This window comes from Crocodylus siamensis, chromosome 15, assembly GCF_052110815.1.
Source record: "Crocodylus siamensis isolate JL-2025a chromosome 15, ASM5211081v1, whole genome shotgun sequence".
Lineage (NCBI taxonomy): Eukaryota > Metazoa > Chordata > Crocodylia > Crocodylidae > Crocodylus > Crocodylus siamensis.
Window position 1 is genome coordinate 20,255,257 of NC_143409.1, and position 18,528 is coordinate 20,273,784.

The window sequence follows — 18,528 nt, forward strand, 5'->3', positions numbered from 1 at the left end:
GACAGAATGACTTTACATGGTTCAGGAGAGATGAGCCGAATAGTATATAGTCTGCTAATTGCTGTTTTGCTTTGCTGAATTGGTTGAATCCTGGCCTTCAGCTATAAACCTTCACAGCAGAGAGAGCAGGGACTTGCCATATAATCAAGTGGTGCAAGTTAACCCCTGCAATCACAAAGCAGCATGTCATGTGGTAGGGGGCGGTAGGTGGCAAGGCACGGTTCAGTGCTCCCCTCCATAGGCTGCTGCTGAAAGAATATGCTCTGTCTGGCAAGGTTTTCTACCAGCTATATCTCCTTTTCTAGGTAACCACACTGCTCTGGACTGTGGTTTGTTAAAGCATGCCATCCTTGTGTGCATGGTCGTTGACATATTGTCTACTCATTGCAGAGCATGCTGTTTAAAGGGTTTATATGTTGGATTTGGTCTTTCTGTGAGTGGAGCACAGGACAGGAGTTAATCCCTTCTGTCTTTTGTATGGGCTCTTTGACTTAATTAAGGCCATAGTCATGCATTCATCTAAGCTGAACACCCCAGAGGACCAGTGGGTTAAGACACACAGTTAATCAGCCACCAGCACAAAAGGGAGTGACCTGGCTAGTGTACTTAGTTAGCCATGGTGGCTATACTGTAATCAGTATGATAATCGTACATGTCAAGAAGCAGTGCTTGCCTCCAGATGTATGTTTAACTAAAGCATAGGTATACTTCTCAGACTTCCAAAACCATGCTACAGTTGGTTTATATTAACATTTATTTAATTTAGCATAAAAGAAACTTGCATATGATCACATTACATTTACTCTCCTGGCCAGAAAGCAGTGTTCTATACTTGTAGCTAGAAATAATTGCTTGTAAAGTAATTTATGAAACATATTGAGAGTATTAAAAAACAGAATACCCACTGTAAATTAATTGTTACAGTTTTCTATTACTATATGATTATGTTGGTCTCATTTCAGAACAATTATGTCATTTTAAATTAGAACTATAAGTTTAGAATTTAATTTTCCAGACGACCACTAATAATTTATTGTAAATTTATAGAACAATTTTCAAGAATCTTTTTTCTTACAGATCGTAATGAATGCCAAGAAATTCCCAATATTTGTAGCCATGGTCAATGTATTGACACAGTTGGAAGTTTCTACTGCATTTGTCACAGTGGATTCAAAACCAATGATGACCAAACAATGTGCATAGGCAAGTATCAGAATATGTTGTTAATTTAATTAATAATGGATCTGAAGCCTGTTCTCAGCCAGAAATTGCCATGACAGATTAGGCCAGTGGCCCACTTAACCCAGTATCATGACCAATAACAGACACTTCAAATAAAGGAGAAGGAGTACTGCAGTTCACAGTTACGAATAAAACTGGCCATCAGCAGTTTTTTTCTTGCCAAGCTTTTTTTGTGTGTGAGATTTATACTTTGAAGCAGAAGGTTTTTTATTTTTCTTTAATCTCCACGGCCACATCTGTTGGGGGTGGGGTATGCTTTTGGCATTCATATAAGTGCTCAGTCCTTTACATAATTTCCCTAAGCTCTTGGTCTTGTTGATATCTTATGGCAAAGAGTTTGACAGGTTAGTAATACACAGTTGCATTGCAGTAATTGTAAAACCCTCTGGTGGCAAAATGTGCACAGGAGTGATGTCTTGCTACACACAAATAAAGATGTGTAACTAAAGAAAGAGCTTCTGTATTTAACTCTTGGGAAGCTCCAGGATTAGGGCCAAGTTATTTGCTGATTTCAGTGGGCATTTGTTTGACTAGTGTTTGTTACAGATAAAATAAATTGGATTTGGGTCAGTTTGTCCCTTTTTAATGGAAACATTGTCAGAAAGAGAGAGTACAGGGAGAAATGCAGCCTCTGCCCAGGAGTTTCACTTAACTTTCCCTGCTGAGGTGTTGGTCTGGGTTGTAGTGGCCAGCCACCTAAATGCAAGTGGGGATATTTCAGATTTTTTATAGAAAATCATTATTCATATATCCTTGGGGAAGACAGCAGGGTAGCTCCATTTAGGTGAGAGAGCCTTTTCTTATGAAACCTTCTTTAAACATTATCAATGAAATCAGTTACCCAAATCTCCTATTTTTCTCTCCTAAATTATCTAGATCTCCTCTTTTTCCTTCTATTTGCAGTTTGATGCTGGGAGATTAATTCATTGCTTCAGTACGTTGGGTAGCTGTTTGGCCTTTCTCTTCACATATCACTAATTAAATCTCCTGTTGCTGCTGCTTCTCTTTCATAGATATTGATGAATGTGAAAGAGATGCATGTGGAAATGGAACATGTAGGAATACCATTGGCTCCTTCAACTGCCGCTGCAACGCTGGATTCACCCTCTCGCATAACAACGACTGCATAGGTAAGGAGACTCAAAACCTGTGGCAGTGAAACCAGTCAACATTTTTCTAAGATTTTTCTCTCTCTGTCTCCTTGTGCATACCATTTTATTCATTGAATTTTAAAATCCCATAATTAAAATTGCATAGTCAGTCTCATTAGGGGGAAAGTGATTTTTAAAATGCTTTGTGTTCAAAAGCTTGTCTGACTTTATCCTAACCATACAGCTGGTCCAATAAAAGAAGAATCCTTGCCTCACATTTTCTCCAAACCTAGTTTATCAGTCCATTATTTTGTAAATAACTCCAGTCTTCTTGCACTCACCTTGGCATGTCTATAGAATAACAATTTCTAACAATTTATCTCTTTTTATGGGAAATGTCACGAAAGACAAATTCACTTCTGAGGAAAGAAAAATAGACAGTGCAGACAAATATGTTGGACTGCCTTCAGAAGTTCATTGTGTCAGCTGGGCATGCTGGGTACTTTAATGTCTTCTGCACATTTTCCATCCTTGTGAATGTCTGACAAAAGCTTTTCCTGTGGTTTAATTTTTTTAAAGATCTGGACGAATGTACAAGTGGAAACGGGATGCTCTGCAGGAATGGCCAGTGCATAAACACCATTGGATCTTTCCACTGTCTGTGCCTAGAAGGCTATGAGGTGACTCCAGATGGCAGGACCTGTGCTGGTGAGTATCTCATCAAATATGGCACACGCCACCTGACATTGGCCTAATGCAGCAATATGCTCAGTGCATGTACCCAGATAAAATCCTGAGGGAAAAGGTAGGACACAGTAGAACTTCCCCAGCTTGCATAGTTCAGTCTTGTTGCGGGGAAGCAATTTCAGGAATGCCTTACGTTCAGAAGCTTGTCTAACTTTATCTCAACCAGTCGGTCTACTAAAAGATATTACTCCAAAAAAGCCAAGCCTAATTTATCAGTCCATTATTTTGCAATTAACTCCAGTCTTCTCACAGCCACTTGAGCATGTTCCTATAGAATAATAAGACTCTAGCTATATTTGTGCCTTTTTATAAAAAACACAAGTCGGGTGGAACATGCTGCAGCATTCCGTTTTCATTAAGTGACTGTGTTTGCATGCAGTAAAAATATCATGCACACACCTAGAGTTTTGCTCTAGGAGTAGGCAAAACTGACTAAATTTCTCCTCTTTGTGTTTTTCTTCTCCAGTGGTTTTCAGGCCAGAACCTAAAACTAGCATCTTTTTTTTTTCTTTTGGAAAGCATCTTAGCTTTATTTAAAGGAAGCAAACTCCACAGAGGTCTGTGTTCCCTATTTCCTACCCTTTAATGAGAGCAGGTTTTATTTCCTTCTTTTATAAGAGTTTTTACTAGTTATTCTTAAAAAAAACACATGCAGCTCTGCAGACTGGCACAAAATAAGGCACCTTTCCTGGTGCCATGTGTGTAGGCATGTGATTTTTTCCTAACTTCTTCTATCAATAGGTTTGTTCCTAGGCATGATCCTGATGACTTTAATAGCATTGTGCATAGCACTAAGAACCCAGGTGATAGAATCTACAGGATCAGATCCTAAGGCTGACAGTCCAAGTGAGACACAAGACACAAAACAATGGATCAGGATAAGTGGGTTGTTTGGAACTTATGTTAGAAGAAGATGAAGCAGGACTCCATGTGGAGGAAAGTTTTAGAAAAGAATTTGAAGGAGAGTTGGGATTTTTGGAGGATGAGTGGGAAGACTGTTCAAGGCTTCGGGTGGAGCATATTGAAGGCTTCAGTGCTTAACAAAAATGTTTGTGGCAGGACTTCCCAATCCTTGGGGCCCTGCTCTCTGCCACACATAGTTAATCTGTTACCTGTGCTGGGATGGGAATGAACTGATATTGAATCCAGAGCTGAGAACTTTACTCTTTCTTTAATTTTCCCTTTTCTATATATACAAATTAATCTCCTGAAAAAGGGGCTGTCTCCTTGTCCTCACAAAGCTGAGAGTCAGAGGGCTGTACCCTGCTCCCTGGGAGTTTTGTGGTTGGCTTGCTCACTGGATTAATTGACTTGAATAAGAGAAGTCAGAATTTTAACCAATGGCTTCTCCATCTCTTCTTGTAGATATCAATGAGTGTGTACAAGAACCTAGAAAATGTTCACCGGGCACATGCCAGAACTTGGATGGGACATACAGATGCATCTGTCCTCCTGGATACATTCTGGAACATGACAGATGTGAAGGTTTGTAAGGGTCACAAGTTTGTCATCATGGGAACCTAAGCAAAGGCAGTTCTCCATTCTAATTATGCTCATAGCGATTCCTCCCTTTGTGCTTTAGGTGTCAACTTCAGTCAATGCCAAGTGTATGAAATTAATTGCATAGCAGAATTGTTCCAACAAAACTAAGTGTAATGTGCACTGTCAAGCACAGAAGCATTTGGAGGGAGGTGGTGTCTACCCATCATCAGTATAGATACTCTTGGGTATCAGAATTGCAGCTCAGCATCAAAATTACTTCCTTTTTAGTAATATACAGGACTAGGCTGCCTATACTGAGTTTAGCTGCCTCCATTTAGTTCTTACTTGGTCAAAAGTTCAGTTGAATTTTGCCTGAGTAAGGATTGCAGACTTTAGTGAATCTCAGGTTCACTAAAGACATTTTGAAGGCTTAGGCATCCAGCTGGAGATGTGCTATTGAGGGCATGACCATATGTTTTTGAATGTTAGTTCTAGATTACACATTAATTCTGTTATCATCTCTTTGTTTAATTTTTGATGGCAATCTTCAGTAACAATCTGTTCTGCCTCAGTTATGATGTAGGGTACTTTATTTTATATTTTGTATTTTACAGCTGCCAGTACATACAGCCTTTTAAAATTACTAAACTATTGTGTTACCTTCTTGCAGACATTGATGAATGTGTAGAAGAGCCAGAAATTTGCGCTTTGGGCACATGTAGCAATACTCAAGGCAGTTTCAAATGCCTGTGCCCTGAAGGATTTGTATTGTCTTCCACAGGAAGAAGATGCCAAGGCAAGCTGTCATATAATTTTGTGTTTATATATTTATTTTTTTTAGATTTACCTTATTAAACTTCTGTTTGTAGTGTAACAGAATCGAAGAAAACTTGGCATTTCTTAACTTTGGGGCATATTTTCTCTAGCACTGACATGTCCTCAGCACTGGAGAGAACAGAGCAACGCAGAGTAAAAAGAAAAAGTTAAACATTGGTTTAAGCAAGGAAACATTGCTCCCTTGAAAACTTTTCTTAACAGTTTCTGAACTCTTGAAAGAGGAAAAGGGGGAAAATAAACACAGACTAGGCTTCTGAGAGCTTTGAACAGAGCTAAATGTATGGAATGGAAAATGAAGATAAATATCAAGAAAAGTCCATATCAGTTGAATGCTAATGTTGAAGATCAAAATAACCTGATAGATATGAGAAAGGGTTAGCCGCTGTTAAGTAAAAACCTCTACCTGGTATTCCCCACCAGGAAGATGTAGTGAAAAAAATGAATAGAAGAGACTTTGAAAGCAACATAGTAAGAAGAATACCCTCTGCCTAGAAACAGTTTAGATTTTAGAAGTTATCAGATATAGTATTTGGAGAATAAACACAGGTATTGACAAAAAAGCAATGATGACATGTTAGAAGCTGGACAGCTAGGAATGAAAAAATGTAGCTTGTTAGGTTGCATAGACAGACAGCACAACAAACAAAGGAATAGGACACAGGACATCTTCAAGACTATGAGGAATCTCTTGAGTAGATGTCAACTCTAGAAACTGCAAGAAGATATCAGATGTCACACACTCCATGTACTGTAGTCCCAGCGAAAACCACCAGTGATAAAGACTTCCAGAGGATCCCTGTAGTTATGTTTGGCACAAGACGGGGATATTTGTTGACACCCAAGAGAGAGCTCTTCATTTCACAGTGGGCTAAATAAAACTGCTTTTACTAAGATGAATCCAACCTGCAGGTTATGTTTATCCAAATATTCAAACCGCCGCAGAATTTGGCATAATTACTACCCTCAGTTTGGTAAAAATAAGTAGCTATATAAACAAAGTTTCTTCAGTCCATGTAAAATTTATCACTTGTTTTGAAAAATCACCCAGAAAGCAAAGAAAACCCGGAGGCAAAAAACATAGAAATAATGTAGCATTATCTTAGTTTTTCTAAAGGACAGTGGTTCACATGACATGTCATGGGAAAATTAATTTATATGTATGGTGAACTTCAAGCAATGCCTTTTTTCCAAGGAAGATTGGTTTTTGAGTGCAATGAGCCAAACAAGCTTCTGTTTAAGACTTCATATTACCTAGAGCTTTTTCTTAAGTCTGGACAGTGCCCAGCACTGATCTTGCAGCCAGAAAGCTGGATGAGCAGCTGCTTCTGCAGCTGACCCTTATGCTGTCTGTCTGCCAACCCAGGGAGTTGCCAGCTGTCTGCCTTCTGGATGTTTGTGGTCTGTGAACTCAATTCTGCTCCAGTTAGGTTACCCAACCTAGGAGAAGAGAATGTGGTGCCACACAAGCAATCCTTCTGGTCTGTATTTAATTTGGTATAGGTGTGAGATAAAAAGACATTATTGAAAATCACCATTCTTTTTTTTTTTTTTTTTTTTTTTTTTACATTATACAGTCAAAATTTAACTCAAACCTTTTAGTGTCAATGGGATTTATTTAGTTAAAGATCATTGTTCTAATAATTGAATATAAATAGAGGTAATATAACAAGATTTACGGTAAAGGACTGTGACGTGAGAGGAGTATCTCTGTCCTTCCTTTGCTAAAAGCAGAGAGGAATTCTCCCTCTTCTCTGTATCATAGTGTGTCTCTCTTCTATAGCAGTTCTCTGTCAGCTGGTACAGTGAGAGCTCCCCCTCCTGTTTCAGCCTGTGTTAACCAATCCTTTCTGATATCATCCACATAGAAGGCCTTTTATGTCATTGGCTTAAACTTTTATTTTTGCTTGCAAATTGCATAAAACCCCAATACCTTTAGTGAGGAACTATAGAATAACATGCTTTTGTTTATGCAGATCTGAGAGTCAGTTACTGCTTTACCAAATTTGAAGATGGAAAGTGTTCTGTTCCAAAATTGAAAAACCATTCCAAGCAGGAATGTTGTTGTGCCTTGAAAGGACAAGGCTGGGGTGACCCATGTGAACTCTGTCCAGAGGAAGCAGATGGTATGTTATCAAACATATTGCATTAATATTGTTATGCACTCTCAGTGCTTAAAAAGGAAAGCGGTATCATGGGGGAGGGTCACAGGAGAAGAAATTAGAAAAAGAAATTGTTTCTCAAAGAATGGTAAATTATTTTGTTTAATCACATTAATATTAATATCCCTTAATAGGAGTGTATTATTTATATTATTAGTTATCTTTTTATAGAGTAGAAACCTTTCTGCTATAAAGGAGTGTAGGACATACTCACTTCTCAAAATATATGAATAGTAATTTTGAGTTATGTTGTAGAAGGGAAGTATGAGTAGACTGATAGCACTCTGCTCTGGAGATTTACAAATGCTTTATTTCTCTTAAATGGCAAAATAATACTAAACTTTTGGTGGAGGCTAAGCATAACAATATATTTGACACAAAGTGATCTTTATCTAAAACCAATTTAAGTGCTGAAAATGTTAATCTATTTGGATCTTTTTAAAAAATCAATATAAATATCACCTTTACCCCTCTGACTTTCCTGGCCAAGATTTATGGTTTTCCAATGTATTTAACTATTTTTTAAAAGTTTCTGCTTAACCTTCCTTCTGTGAAAGACTCGCTGATAACAGAGGCATGGGGACCTGATTATTCACTAAGTCTCTAATTGCACCAAACACATTCACAAAGAGCAGTGGTGTTATGGCATAGTTATGTTGCCCATTACCGGCGGATTAATTCAGGATGACAGACCATAATTAACAATATTAACGTTTCAGCAATATATTAATACAGTTCATCACGTTCATAAATTATGTAGATGTTTAGTAGATCGTATTCTTTGGAGCCAAGAGGAAAAAAAACAGATTTCCCAGTTGAGAGATTCCTTTAAGGCTTATTCCCTCAGTGTGGGTGGTTAAATTCTCTTCATAGGATACAAGCCAAATGGGTAGTGTTAACTGGAAAAGCATAGTAAACTTCAGAGCTTTTTCTTAAAGTACCATTACATACGTTTGTCCTAGTCTGAATTGTTCTTGGTTGATACTACCAAAGCAAATGGATTTTTTTATCTCTAAAATACAAAGTAGCATAATAATGTCTGAGTCTAGAAGACTCATAACTTTCTCAGTATATCTTAGATGATGCAAAATTTTCTTAAGTGTTCAAATGTGTCCCTTGATATATATCTTATCATTTGTATGCTATGTAGCCCCCTGTGAAGGTAGTCAGCCAAAGGTTCCTTTATCACCTGAGTCCCATGTAAGCTCTGTTTCATCAGATAAGTCTTTTGATGGCCAACCAAGACTGAATTTTCTCTCGGCAAGTAGCCATATGCCAGAGACTTCACTGATTTTGTTGCTGTAATATGTGACTGTATAGCTTTTCCTTTCATATAATGGCAGCAAAATGTTGATAACATTTTAAAATAAAAAATCAACAGCTTCTAAAAAATATAGCAGCATTAAATTGTAAGCTTACACTTAGTATATTAAAGGACTTCAAACAGTGTTTTACTGTATGCTGTGAAAGGGTCTTATATCCTGAGTATAGAGAGCAGTTGTATCTTGAAGTGGGCTCAAAAGCATAATATCTTGAGATGGGTCTTAACTGCTGTCTCATATGCAAGACTCTACCTTCAGTCACAAATGTGGGAAGTCTCATCATTTTTTGTTCAAAATCAGAAGATTTCTACTTTCTGAACCTGAATCAGATGGAAATTTTGTGAGTACATCCCTTCTCATTAAATGTTGGTCCAGTGTTGTGGGAATTTATGATTTTATTTATTGGTCAAGTTCCCAGAATGGGATTTGTGTTTCACATAAACAAGGTGAAATTTGTTTTCCACAACAGAGACTGGACAGTAACATGATCTTCAAAGACATCTGCCTTTTGAAACCTTGCAAAAACAGTTTACGAGGGTTTGGTGGTATTAAACCTGAACTCTACCTTAACTCCACTCTGAACTGAGACACCACCACCTCAGCCTACCTCAGATAAAATCATGATTTGACATGTAAACAGTTTCTTTGCATTAAGCAGATATTAACCTATGACTGTACAGGATTCGACAGACTTTTATGATTAGATTAATGGATACATTTAGAAATGTTATTTACAGGGAATGAGAATGCATCAATTTTTTTTATTGCATTTAGTAGAACTATTTTGTTTAGTTTGTTCCTTAAGGAGAAAATAAACAAAATTATTTAAAGATTTTGATATATATATATATACCCAGTAGATATAACATTTGAATAAAACTATGGTATGTACTTACATTCTTGGTGTTTGTGTATGTGTGTAGAGAGAGGGGGAGGGAGAGAGAAGGAGGGTTTCTATGCCATTGTGAATGTGTAGCTAGAAATACACATACAAACTCAAACGTATTAAAGTTTCTGACTGGAAGAAGGAATCCTATCCAGATTAAGCTGATAGTTGATGTGCTACATGAATTGCTTTAATATGGCTTTAAGCTTTTTTAAAACTCATTTCACTTACAGATGCGTTTCGACAGATATGTCCATTTGGAATAGGTATTCTTATTGGACCGGGTGACGCGCGCCTTGGTGAGTGACTACTGTTCTGAGCATTACTGTATGAGTCTAATAATAGCAGCCCATTTTCTATTGATCATTTGCCATCCAGTCTGCTTAAAAGTCGTATTTTCACAAAGTTTCCAAGAGCCATAGATTGGTGTTGCAAATCGGGTGGTCAGGAAGCAGAAAGTTTACATAGATCTTAAAATTCAAGCCTGCATCTCTCTCACTCTGCTAATTACCTGTGTTGTTTTTCCTTGTATATTACATTGCTGTCACACGTGGCAAGCCATCTTCAGAACCCAGAGCATGGACTCAAAATAGTTGTAATTCACTGTTAGTGAATCTCATTTATACCTTCTCCCAAGTCCAACTCTTTCCAAAGACAAAGCCCACTCCAATTCAGGGCTTTTTGGCAACTATTTTGATTCAAGGGTAGTGGCTAGCTTTTATTTTTCAGAGTTACTGGGATCCCTCTTAGGAAGATTCTGCACTTGACCTTTAAAATACTGTGATTTGTAGGCCACCCTTTGAAAATTTGGCCTGAAAATGTAACTGCTTTCTTTATATACATTCAAATATTCTTTATTCTGAATGTAGAAATATTCTAGTTTCAAAATTTGTAGTGCCAGATTTTACATATAATGAACTCTGATGAATGTGTCCCTTTTTTATTTTTGTTTTTGGGCTAAGATGTGGATGAGTGTCTTGATCCAGATAACTGTAAATTTGGGCGGTGCATCAACACAGATGGTTCCTTTCGCTGTGAATGTCCATATGGTTATATACTTCATGGAGCTGAATGTATAGGTAAGTATAACAGCCATCTTCCATTTTAAAAACTCCTTCTTTGTTAAGTATTGCTGTTAAGAAACAGCTATGATACCTGACAGTTCAGTGCCATCAGAGGTTCCTTGTCTTGAAATGGACGTTCATGAATAATCCAGAAATCTTGCAGGTGATAAAGGCTAGAAGTGTTTGCTTTGCCCTGCTGTAACCTGTATTCATATATTGATTTAATTGCTTGCAGACACTGATGAATGTGCTGTTGGAAATCCGTGTGGAAATGGAACTTGTAGGAATGTCATAGGAGGGTTTGAATGTACCTGTGAGGAAGGATTTGAACCAGGACCAATGATGACATGTGAAGGTGAGACTGAAATTCTACCTCCTGCTTCGTGGTAAAAACATGGTAACATAATATCAAAAGCAACTAATAAGATGCCAAAACAAGTAAACTTCTGTGTGATGTGAGACCTTGGCCTCATCCCTGCTCCAGAGAACTCTGTCTGAACCCCTTCTTATAACCAGCCTGACTCCCTTTGCCTCACTATGGATGCAGAAAGAAGTGACAATTTTTACCCAATCTGGCCACATCAAGTAGTTTATAGCTGTGGCCAAACACAAGTGCATGGCTTCAGACAGCTTCAAAAATGGCTGATCAGGTGAAAATCTGACCCCACATTGCATGAAGTATCAGACCAAGAATTTCAAAACGCAGCATCTTGTGTAAGTTGTGTCTGACGAGCTCTGAGCCTGTCATTGTTTTCAGAATGGGAGGTGGGGAAAGGGAGCAGAGGGGGTTCAGTCTGGGGATTTTTCAGCCCTCCTGGAGGGTGGGACAGGTGTATTGAGCCACCCTAAGGTGGGAGGGGCTCCAATTCATCCATCCCATCCCACCCTTAAACACTGGCTGGGGAACCCCAAGAATGAGCTCCCTCTGCTGCCCTTCCTCCTCCCATTCTGAAAACTGAGCGCTGGCAGAGAACTTGGCCATTGCTATGAGAACCTGGCTGCAGGGGCAGATTGATTTTCCTACTCCCTGAAACCAACAGTGAACTTCTGTTTGGTCTGGGGTAACATTGTAACTCAGATAGTTTTGCAGAAATAATTCTGAGTTACAGCCGGGAGCTGCACTTCTGTCTGCATTTTTACCTAGACATATACATGAAGACTTGCTCAGATTCTGAGCTTGTGCTTGCTGATGGACTGATTACCCGCCCAGATGAGAGAATGTAGGTCGTGGTTAGGGTGGCCATATGTTCTGGATTGGCTAAGACAGTCCCAGGTTTCGTAGGCTGTCCTGGCCACTTGGTGTAAATTAAAGCAAAAGTCCTGGATTTGGCTGCTGCTGGATGCAGCACCCAGATGCCTGGCCCATATCCTGCTGAGGAGTGGCTGGAGGTGGGGGTGCCATGGACTGGACCAGGCACCACTGCTCTTTCCTGGGGCAGGCATCAGCCAGGATAGAGCAGGTTGGTGAGGGGGCCAGGGCTGGGGCTTGGGGAACCTGTGCAGGGCAAACTGGGATGGCCATCTGCCACCACCAACCACATGCCATGCTGCTGGAGCCCCAGTGCATGCGACACTCCTGAGTGGGTGTCAGCGGTAAAATGGAGGGGCTACTCCCAGCAGGGTCCAGGTTCTGCATGCAGGGGATGGAGCCTGGCCATGGGCCTCCATGCTATCCCACCCCGGCTTGCCATCAGGGTTCCTGGGAGCCACGGAGTCAGGGGGGTGGGATGTGTGTGTTTGTGCATATGTGCGTATGTGTGGTGGCAGTGCCTCCCAGCCCAGATTCCCCTAACCATAATATGTTTACTCTAGTTTTGGTGTGTGTTGTACTTTCCCTGAAAATGTTGCTGATTGTATTCCTTATGAGTTCAGCTTTGATATGAGAGCTTGAAGGCTGCTTCTTCCTTGGAGCACACAGTAATCTAATTCTGACACTGGATTGGCCTGTGCTATTATTATAGACATTTAGAGCCTCATCCAGTTCCCAGTAAAAACAGTGGAAAGACTTACACTGAGTTTAGTGGGAAATAAAATCAAGTCCATGAACACTTCTTTGTAGCAGCAAGCATTCCGTTTACACAACACATATGTAATTGTGCTTCAGGTAATGTTGGTCCCAATAAAGGTAATACTTCATGAAATTCAGTCTATAAAAGAGACTTACCTTTCTGACAGTTAAAATAAAGCACACAGAATCAGCAATACACCATTAAGGTATTGGTTTAACATTGACTATATTTTGGCAATACAGACCTAGAAGCTTCTCTCATATCCAGACTGACATTAAAGATGGCATAATGTTGTGTGTGATTTCTGCTGCCCTGCTCACACAGTCCAGTCTTGCCAAACAGGACTGCCTGTTGCCCTGTTCCTGTGTAGAAATCCACAGTCAGCAGAACATCTGACATTAGTATTTGATCCTATGGAATTTGACATTTCTGACTTAAAGCTAATCTAAACTGCATGAATTCCTAGCCATTGTATTTTGCAAAAGCAAATCTCACTTCACTTATAAATGATTACTTTTTCTCAATTCAGATATGAATGAGTGTGCTCAAAATCCTCTACTCTGTGCATTCCGTTGTGTGAACACTTATGGATCATATGAATGCAAGTGTCCAGCTGGCTATGTTCTTAGAGAAGACAGGAGAATGTGCAGAGGTAAGGTTCCCAACATGCTTTCATGGTTGTGAAAATGCACTTTCAGATGACATTAGACATAGGATAGTTACTTATGGTGCTGGAGGGCTCTAGGTCTTCAGGGACCCTGGAGGTGAAAGAGGAAAAAATGATCATGTTGTTTCCTTCTAGTCTGAAAACCTGTGCAAAATGCAGTAATGTTATTTTAAAAGGCCCCCATTCCTAACCAAACAGCGCTGAAGTACAAATGAATTTTACCAGACCAGTATTTCCATTTGCAATTGAATACAACTGGAGTGAATGTAGTAGCTATGTATAATTACACTTTCAGTCCTAAACATCCAATATTGCAAGTTTCCAAGAGCATCTCTTTCTCTCATTAAGTATGTACAATTCTGCAACATGCATCCTGTTTCAGATCAGAATGAGTGTGAAGAAGGAATTCATGACTGTGCTGAAAAACTAATGGAATGCAAAAATCTGATTGGCACTTACATGTGCATATGTGGACCAGGATTTCAACGCAGGCCAGATGGTGAAGGATGCATAGGTAAGTGGCTCTGAGATGTTAAGGCTCTAGGGAGTAGTATTCTTCCCAGTACAGCTGAACTGCAGATAACAAAGTCAGATTCAGGAGAAAAATTGGCAGTCACGTATTTTGACTAAGTGATAAGTAACTGGGGGAAAAAACTTTACTTTTCTAGCTGTATAATGGTGGCCATGAAATGTATGTAGAGCCTGCCTCTCCACTGCTTTGCACTTTGTGTGCATACATGGACAATCCTTCTGTAACATTTTAGGTTTTTAATTGCTGCCAGTAGGTTTATCGTTAATGAAGTTGATGGGTGTAGGCTGAATTACACCAGCTGTGGTTCTCTCTGTCTTTTGTAGTTAGGGTAAAATGTAGAATACTACTGATAACCTACCTAATTTATCTGATAATGAAAGACAAATATTGGTGTAAACATTAGGGGTAGGCACTTAATTTTGTATAGATTTTTCCCATTGTAAGGCAGCAGAATATAAAAGTAATGTATAATACAGAGATTTATATATTGGGCATATAATAAAACACAAAGTTCTCTTCAGTGTTTCATAAGAAATCTTCTCCCTGTACTGTACTGTGCTATATGCCTCTGAGCTGTAAGCACTGTTGTACTTGTATTGTTTTAAACCCTTCATGAAATTTGGGTGATACAAAATGGGCTGTCAAATAATTTATCAGTAAATTAGTAATGTGGAATACATTGGTGGGAAAACTTAGAAGCAAAATATGTGATTTGGGCTCGCTTACTAACTACTTGATTAATCTGTCCATCAAATACTGAACAGTGTTTCAGAAAATCAATAGTCACCTCTGTTTCTTTCTATTTGTTATCATCGTCAAGTTTACCCAGTGAGAATGCACAACTTTAGCACTTCCGCAGGTTATTGTCTCCTGTTTTTGTCTCCATGACTTAACCCAGTGATGGATTTTTTTGTCATATTCTTAAAAATGCAGATGAGAATGAATGTCAAACCAAACCTGGGATCTGTGAGAATGGTCGCTGTATAAACACAAAAGGAAGTTACAGATGTGAATGCAATGAAGGATTTACTGCCAGTGACACCCAGAATGAATGCTTGGGTAAGTAACAAGTTCCTGCTTTCACAAAGCCAAATCTTGCAGAAGTATACAAGAGCTTGAACTCGGTGGGGATAATATTGAGTAAAGTTCCTACCATATATAAGAGTCTACAGGATGGAGCTTTCTGTAGCTAGGCACTCTCCTACAGCTAACTTCTTTCTGTGCTAATAGTATACTTATATCAGTCCATTAGAGTGAGTTGGTTTCCAATAAATGGCTCTTGTTGATTAGTATTTGTCAGCCTGAAATTACTTTGCCCTTTTCTTACTGGTGATTCTGTTTTTCAAATAGCCGTTTCTCTCAGAGTTCAAACAGAAAGCACATCTTTTCCCAGGCATAATGTGACTTTTCTTCTACATCTTACTACATTTCTTGTCTCCTTTGTTTCCTTCAGACATCATGTTCTCTTTCTCACTGCTGCCAGCCTTTCACTCTCGCTTCCACAGGCTCAGGGTTAAGTATGTTTCCCTTTCTTTTATATTTCTTACTAAATTCCTAGTATCTCTTGATGCTCTGAAGGTCATCACCATTCAGATTCTTCATGCTGCCTAATTTGTCTTTCAGACAACAGAGAGGGCTACTGCTTCATTGAAGTGTTACAAAGTATGTGTCAAATTGGATCAAGCAACAGGAACTCTGTCACCAAGTCTGAATGCTGCTGTGATGGTGGGCGAGGATGGGGGCCAAACTGCGAGATCTGCCCCTTCCCAGGGACTGTGGCTTTTAAAAAGCTTTGCCCTTACGGCCGAGGATATATGTCCAATGGAGCAGGTATTTCTTTCTGTACAAGACTATGGTCCAAAAGGACGAAATAAGTGAAAATGGTACAGACTGTTTTTTACAGCTTTTGAGCACAGTGAATTGTTTTGCTGTAACATCATTTGACATTCTGGATGTAAGGTCAAACCTCCAGCAAGATTTCAGGTGGAGTGAATACAGAACTTGCTGCTAACCTGCTTGAATTGCCAAAGAGGCCAGGTTTAGGTAGCAACTAACCCCCAAATGTTAGCAGGCTCCCAAATCATTGGGCAAGCAGACATATTTTTATGTGGAAGCTTGAGTAGTCAGGCACATGTGAATATGGACTGTCGCACACTCCCACTCATGGTGCATCTGCAGATGTCTGTCAGGTTGATCCCAGCATTTGTTTCTTATATCTACCCAATTAGTTCAGTTACAGAAAAATGTGCAGTACTGGGGACATGGGGCTGGACTTTGCTCCAGGCAGGCATTTTTCTGGTGTTTGAGCTGTCATTTTTGCAAGTCTGCAAAAGAATTACAAAATGAATGGGTAACATTCTCAAAGGCACTCAAGTCCCTTAGGAAAAAAAAAAGGCAGGCACTCAGGTACTGAACAGCCTGATTTTCAGTGGTATTTAGATACATTGTATATACATAGATTCACACTGAGACAGGCGTAGGCACCTGGTGGAACTTTAAAAGCACCTAAATGCCTGAGTCCTGTATTACATCTTTACATGCAAAAAATACCTTAGAAATCTGACTCTAAGTCGCATCTGAAAATGGGACTTAGATGTCTGAGCAACTAAGGCTTTTTAAATATTTTTCCTCTAATTTTGCCAATATGTCTAAGTACCCCTGCAATCTGTCTGATACCTGATTCACAATACTAAATGTGAAGTTCCCATTAGCTTGAGTTCAAGCATGATCTGGTTTTTTTTAATTGGGGTTCTTGATAACTCTCCAAATCTAGCTGGTATTCTTATTTAGTTTTTTGTTCACTGAATATAAATGTTAAATTTATGCTGTACTCAATTTGTACCTGTTTCTTCCAAAGATGTAAGCCTCTTAAATCCATGAAATAATTATTATAATTATTTTAAGTCACTTTTTTCATGTCAAAGCACAAGAGACTTATTACAATCAATGTATTTTCCTATGTTTTTCTCTCTGAGTTAATGTCTTTTGAATTGCAGATATTGATGAGTGCAAGGTTATTCATGAAGTTTGCCGTAATGGAGAATGCGTCAATGAGGGAGGAACATATCACTGCCTTTGCAATACAGGCTATACACCAGATATAACTGGCACTCTCTGTGTAGGTAAGCTCCTATTAGTGTACACTTGTAAGTTCATTGCTAAAGAGAGGAGTTTCAGAAGAAACTCGCACAGAAATGAAGAAGAGGGTTTTTCTTTAATTACAGTGCAACAAAAGTCCATTTTTTACCAAGTTTGGAGGACTGTTTTTGTATGAACTCTCTTGGGTACACTTTTTATTTGTTACCGCTAATCTTGGCTGATATCACTAAGATGTTTGGTTTTCTTTATTTTAGACCTGAATGAATGCAGCCTGTCCCCCAAGCCTTGTAATTTCATCTGTAAAAACACAGAGGGGAGTTACCAGTGTTCATGTCCAAAGGGGTACATCTTACAGGAGGATGGGAGAAGTTGCAAAGGTAAAAACTGAAAAGGAAAATGTTTGCTAGAGGATCTCTGTTTCACAGACAGATAGCTACTCATATAATCAGAGGGTCTGACATTGATCTCTCTGACTTGTAGCAGTAACTTAATTGAAGTCAGTGTCATCGCACATGTCTAACACTGGCCATATACAAGTGTTTATTTCTAGTGGTGGAAAATTTCCTCTGCTAGAAAGGATTCTAGGAGAGGGAGAAATACAAGCAGTTCCCCCCTCTCTCCCTTTTCTTTGCATCTTCCTGAGACTGTGATGATCCTAGTCTGTGGAAAGTATGGGCTGCTCCAGCCCTCCCATTTCTGAAGTGACTGGAAGAGAAAGCCCTGCCCACTTCATACCCTGGGGGCTCTGATGTGAGAAGCAGGCAGGCGGCTTGGGGCACAGCTACCTCTGCCTGACTCCAAATCCAACAGAGCAATGGGGCAAAGCCTTCTGTCTGCTTCTCATACTGAGGACTCTGGTGTGTGAGGAGCCAGCAGGGAGCAGCTGGAGGCTCTTCCTTCCCCTCTTTCCCAATCTACAGGAGGAGGAGGAGAAGCACGAGCAGTTCCCTCTTCATGTACCTTCTCCAGATCAGGGTGACCTGGATCTTCAAAATGCATGGGAGCCTTTTCTTGTGGCTTCACTCCTCCTGGTCCCTGGGAGGAGATAAGCCACAGGAATGTCATTCTCCCAGGAGAAACTCTTCCAGGAGCAACTTCTAACAGGTTGGAATTGGATTATTTTTCTCCTGGAACAGTTATTTTCGCTTCAGGAGAAAAAAACTGGAACATCTGTATGCTTGTGGTTTCTACCAGGAGAGCAGCTATTCTCCCAGTAGAAAATAAACATCTGTAAGTGGCCACTGGTATAAGCAAGAGCAGGGTCAGGCCACAAGCACTGGCAGCAGTTGGACTATATGAGTGAGAATAACTTCAGTGATTCATGTTATTTTCAGACCTTTCTCTCTCCATATGGTAGAAATGATTTTTTTCTTCTGGTATTAAGCATGCTG

General features: G+C 39.5%; 1 protein-coding gene across 1 annotated transcript in view; it reads left to right on the forward strand.

Moving 5' to 3' along the window:
- The window catches only part of FBN1 (fibrillin 1), a 229,269-nt gene that overhangs the window by 190,158 nt on the left and 20,583 nt on the right, over window positions 1-18,528 (forward strand). Inside the window, exons 46-60 of the mRNA XM_090028457.1 lie at window positions 1,078-1,203; window positions 2,256-2,372; window positions 2,913-3,041; window positions 4,446-4,565; window positions 5,233-5,358; window positions 7,373-7,522; window positions 10,000-10,065; window positions 10,729-10,845; window positions 11,066-11,185; window positions 13,369-13,491; window positions 13,889-14,020; window positions 14,972-15,097; window positions 15,662-15,868; window positions 17,035-17,160; window positions 17,392-17,514. Coding sequence (XP_089884583.1) covers window positions 1,078-1,203; window positions 2,256-2,372; window positions 2,913-3,041; window positions 4,446-4,565; window positions 5,233-5,358; window positions 7,373-7,522; window positions 10,000-10,065; window positions 10,729-10,845; window positions 11,066-11,185; window positions 13,369-13,491; window positions 13,889-14,020; window positions 14,972-15,097; window positions 15,662-15,868; window positions 17,035-17,160; window positions 17,392-17,514 — 1,908 coding nt within the window. The remainder of the gene's footprint in view (window positions 1-1,077; window positions 1,204-2,255; window positions 2,373-2,912; window positions 3,042-4,445; window positions 4,566-5,232; window positions 5,359-7,372; window positions 7,523-9,999; window positions 10,066-10,728; window positions 10,846-11,065; window positions 11,186-13,368; window positions 13,492-13,888; window positions 14,021-14,971; window positions 15,098-15,661; window positions 15,869-17,034; window positions 17,161-17,391; window positions 17,515-18,528) is intronic.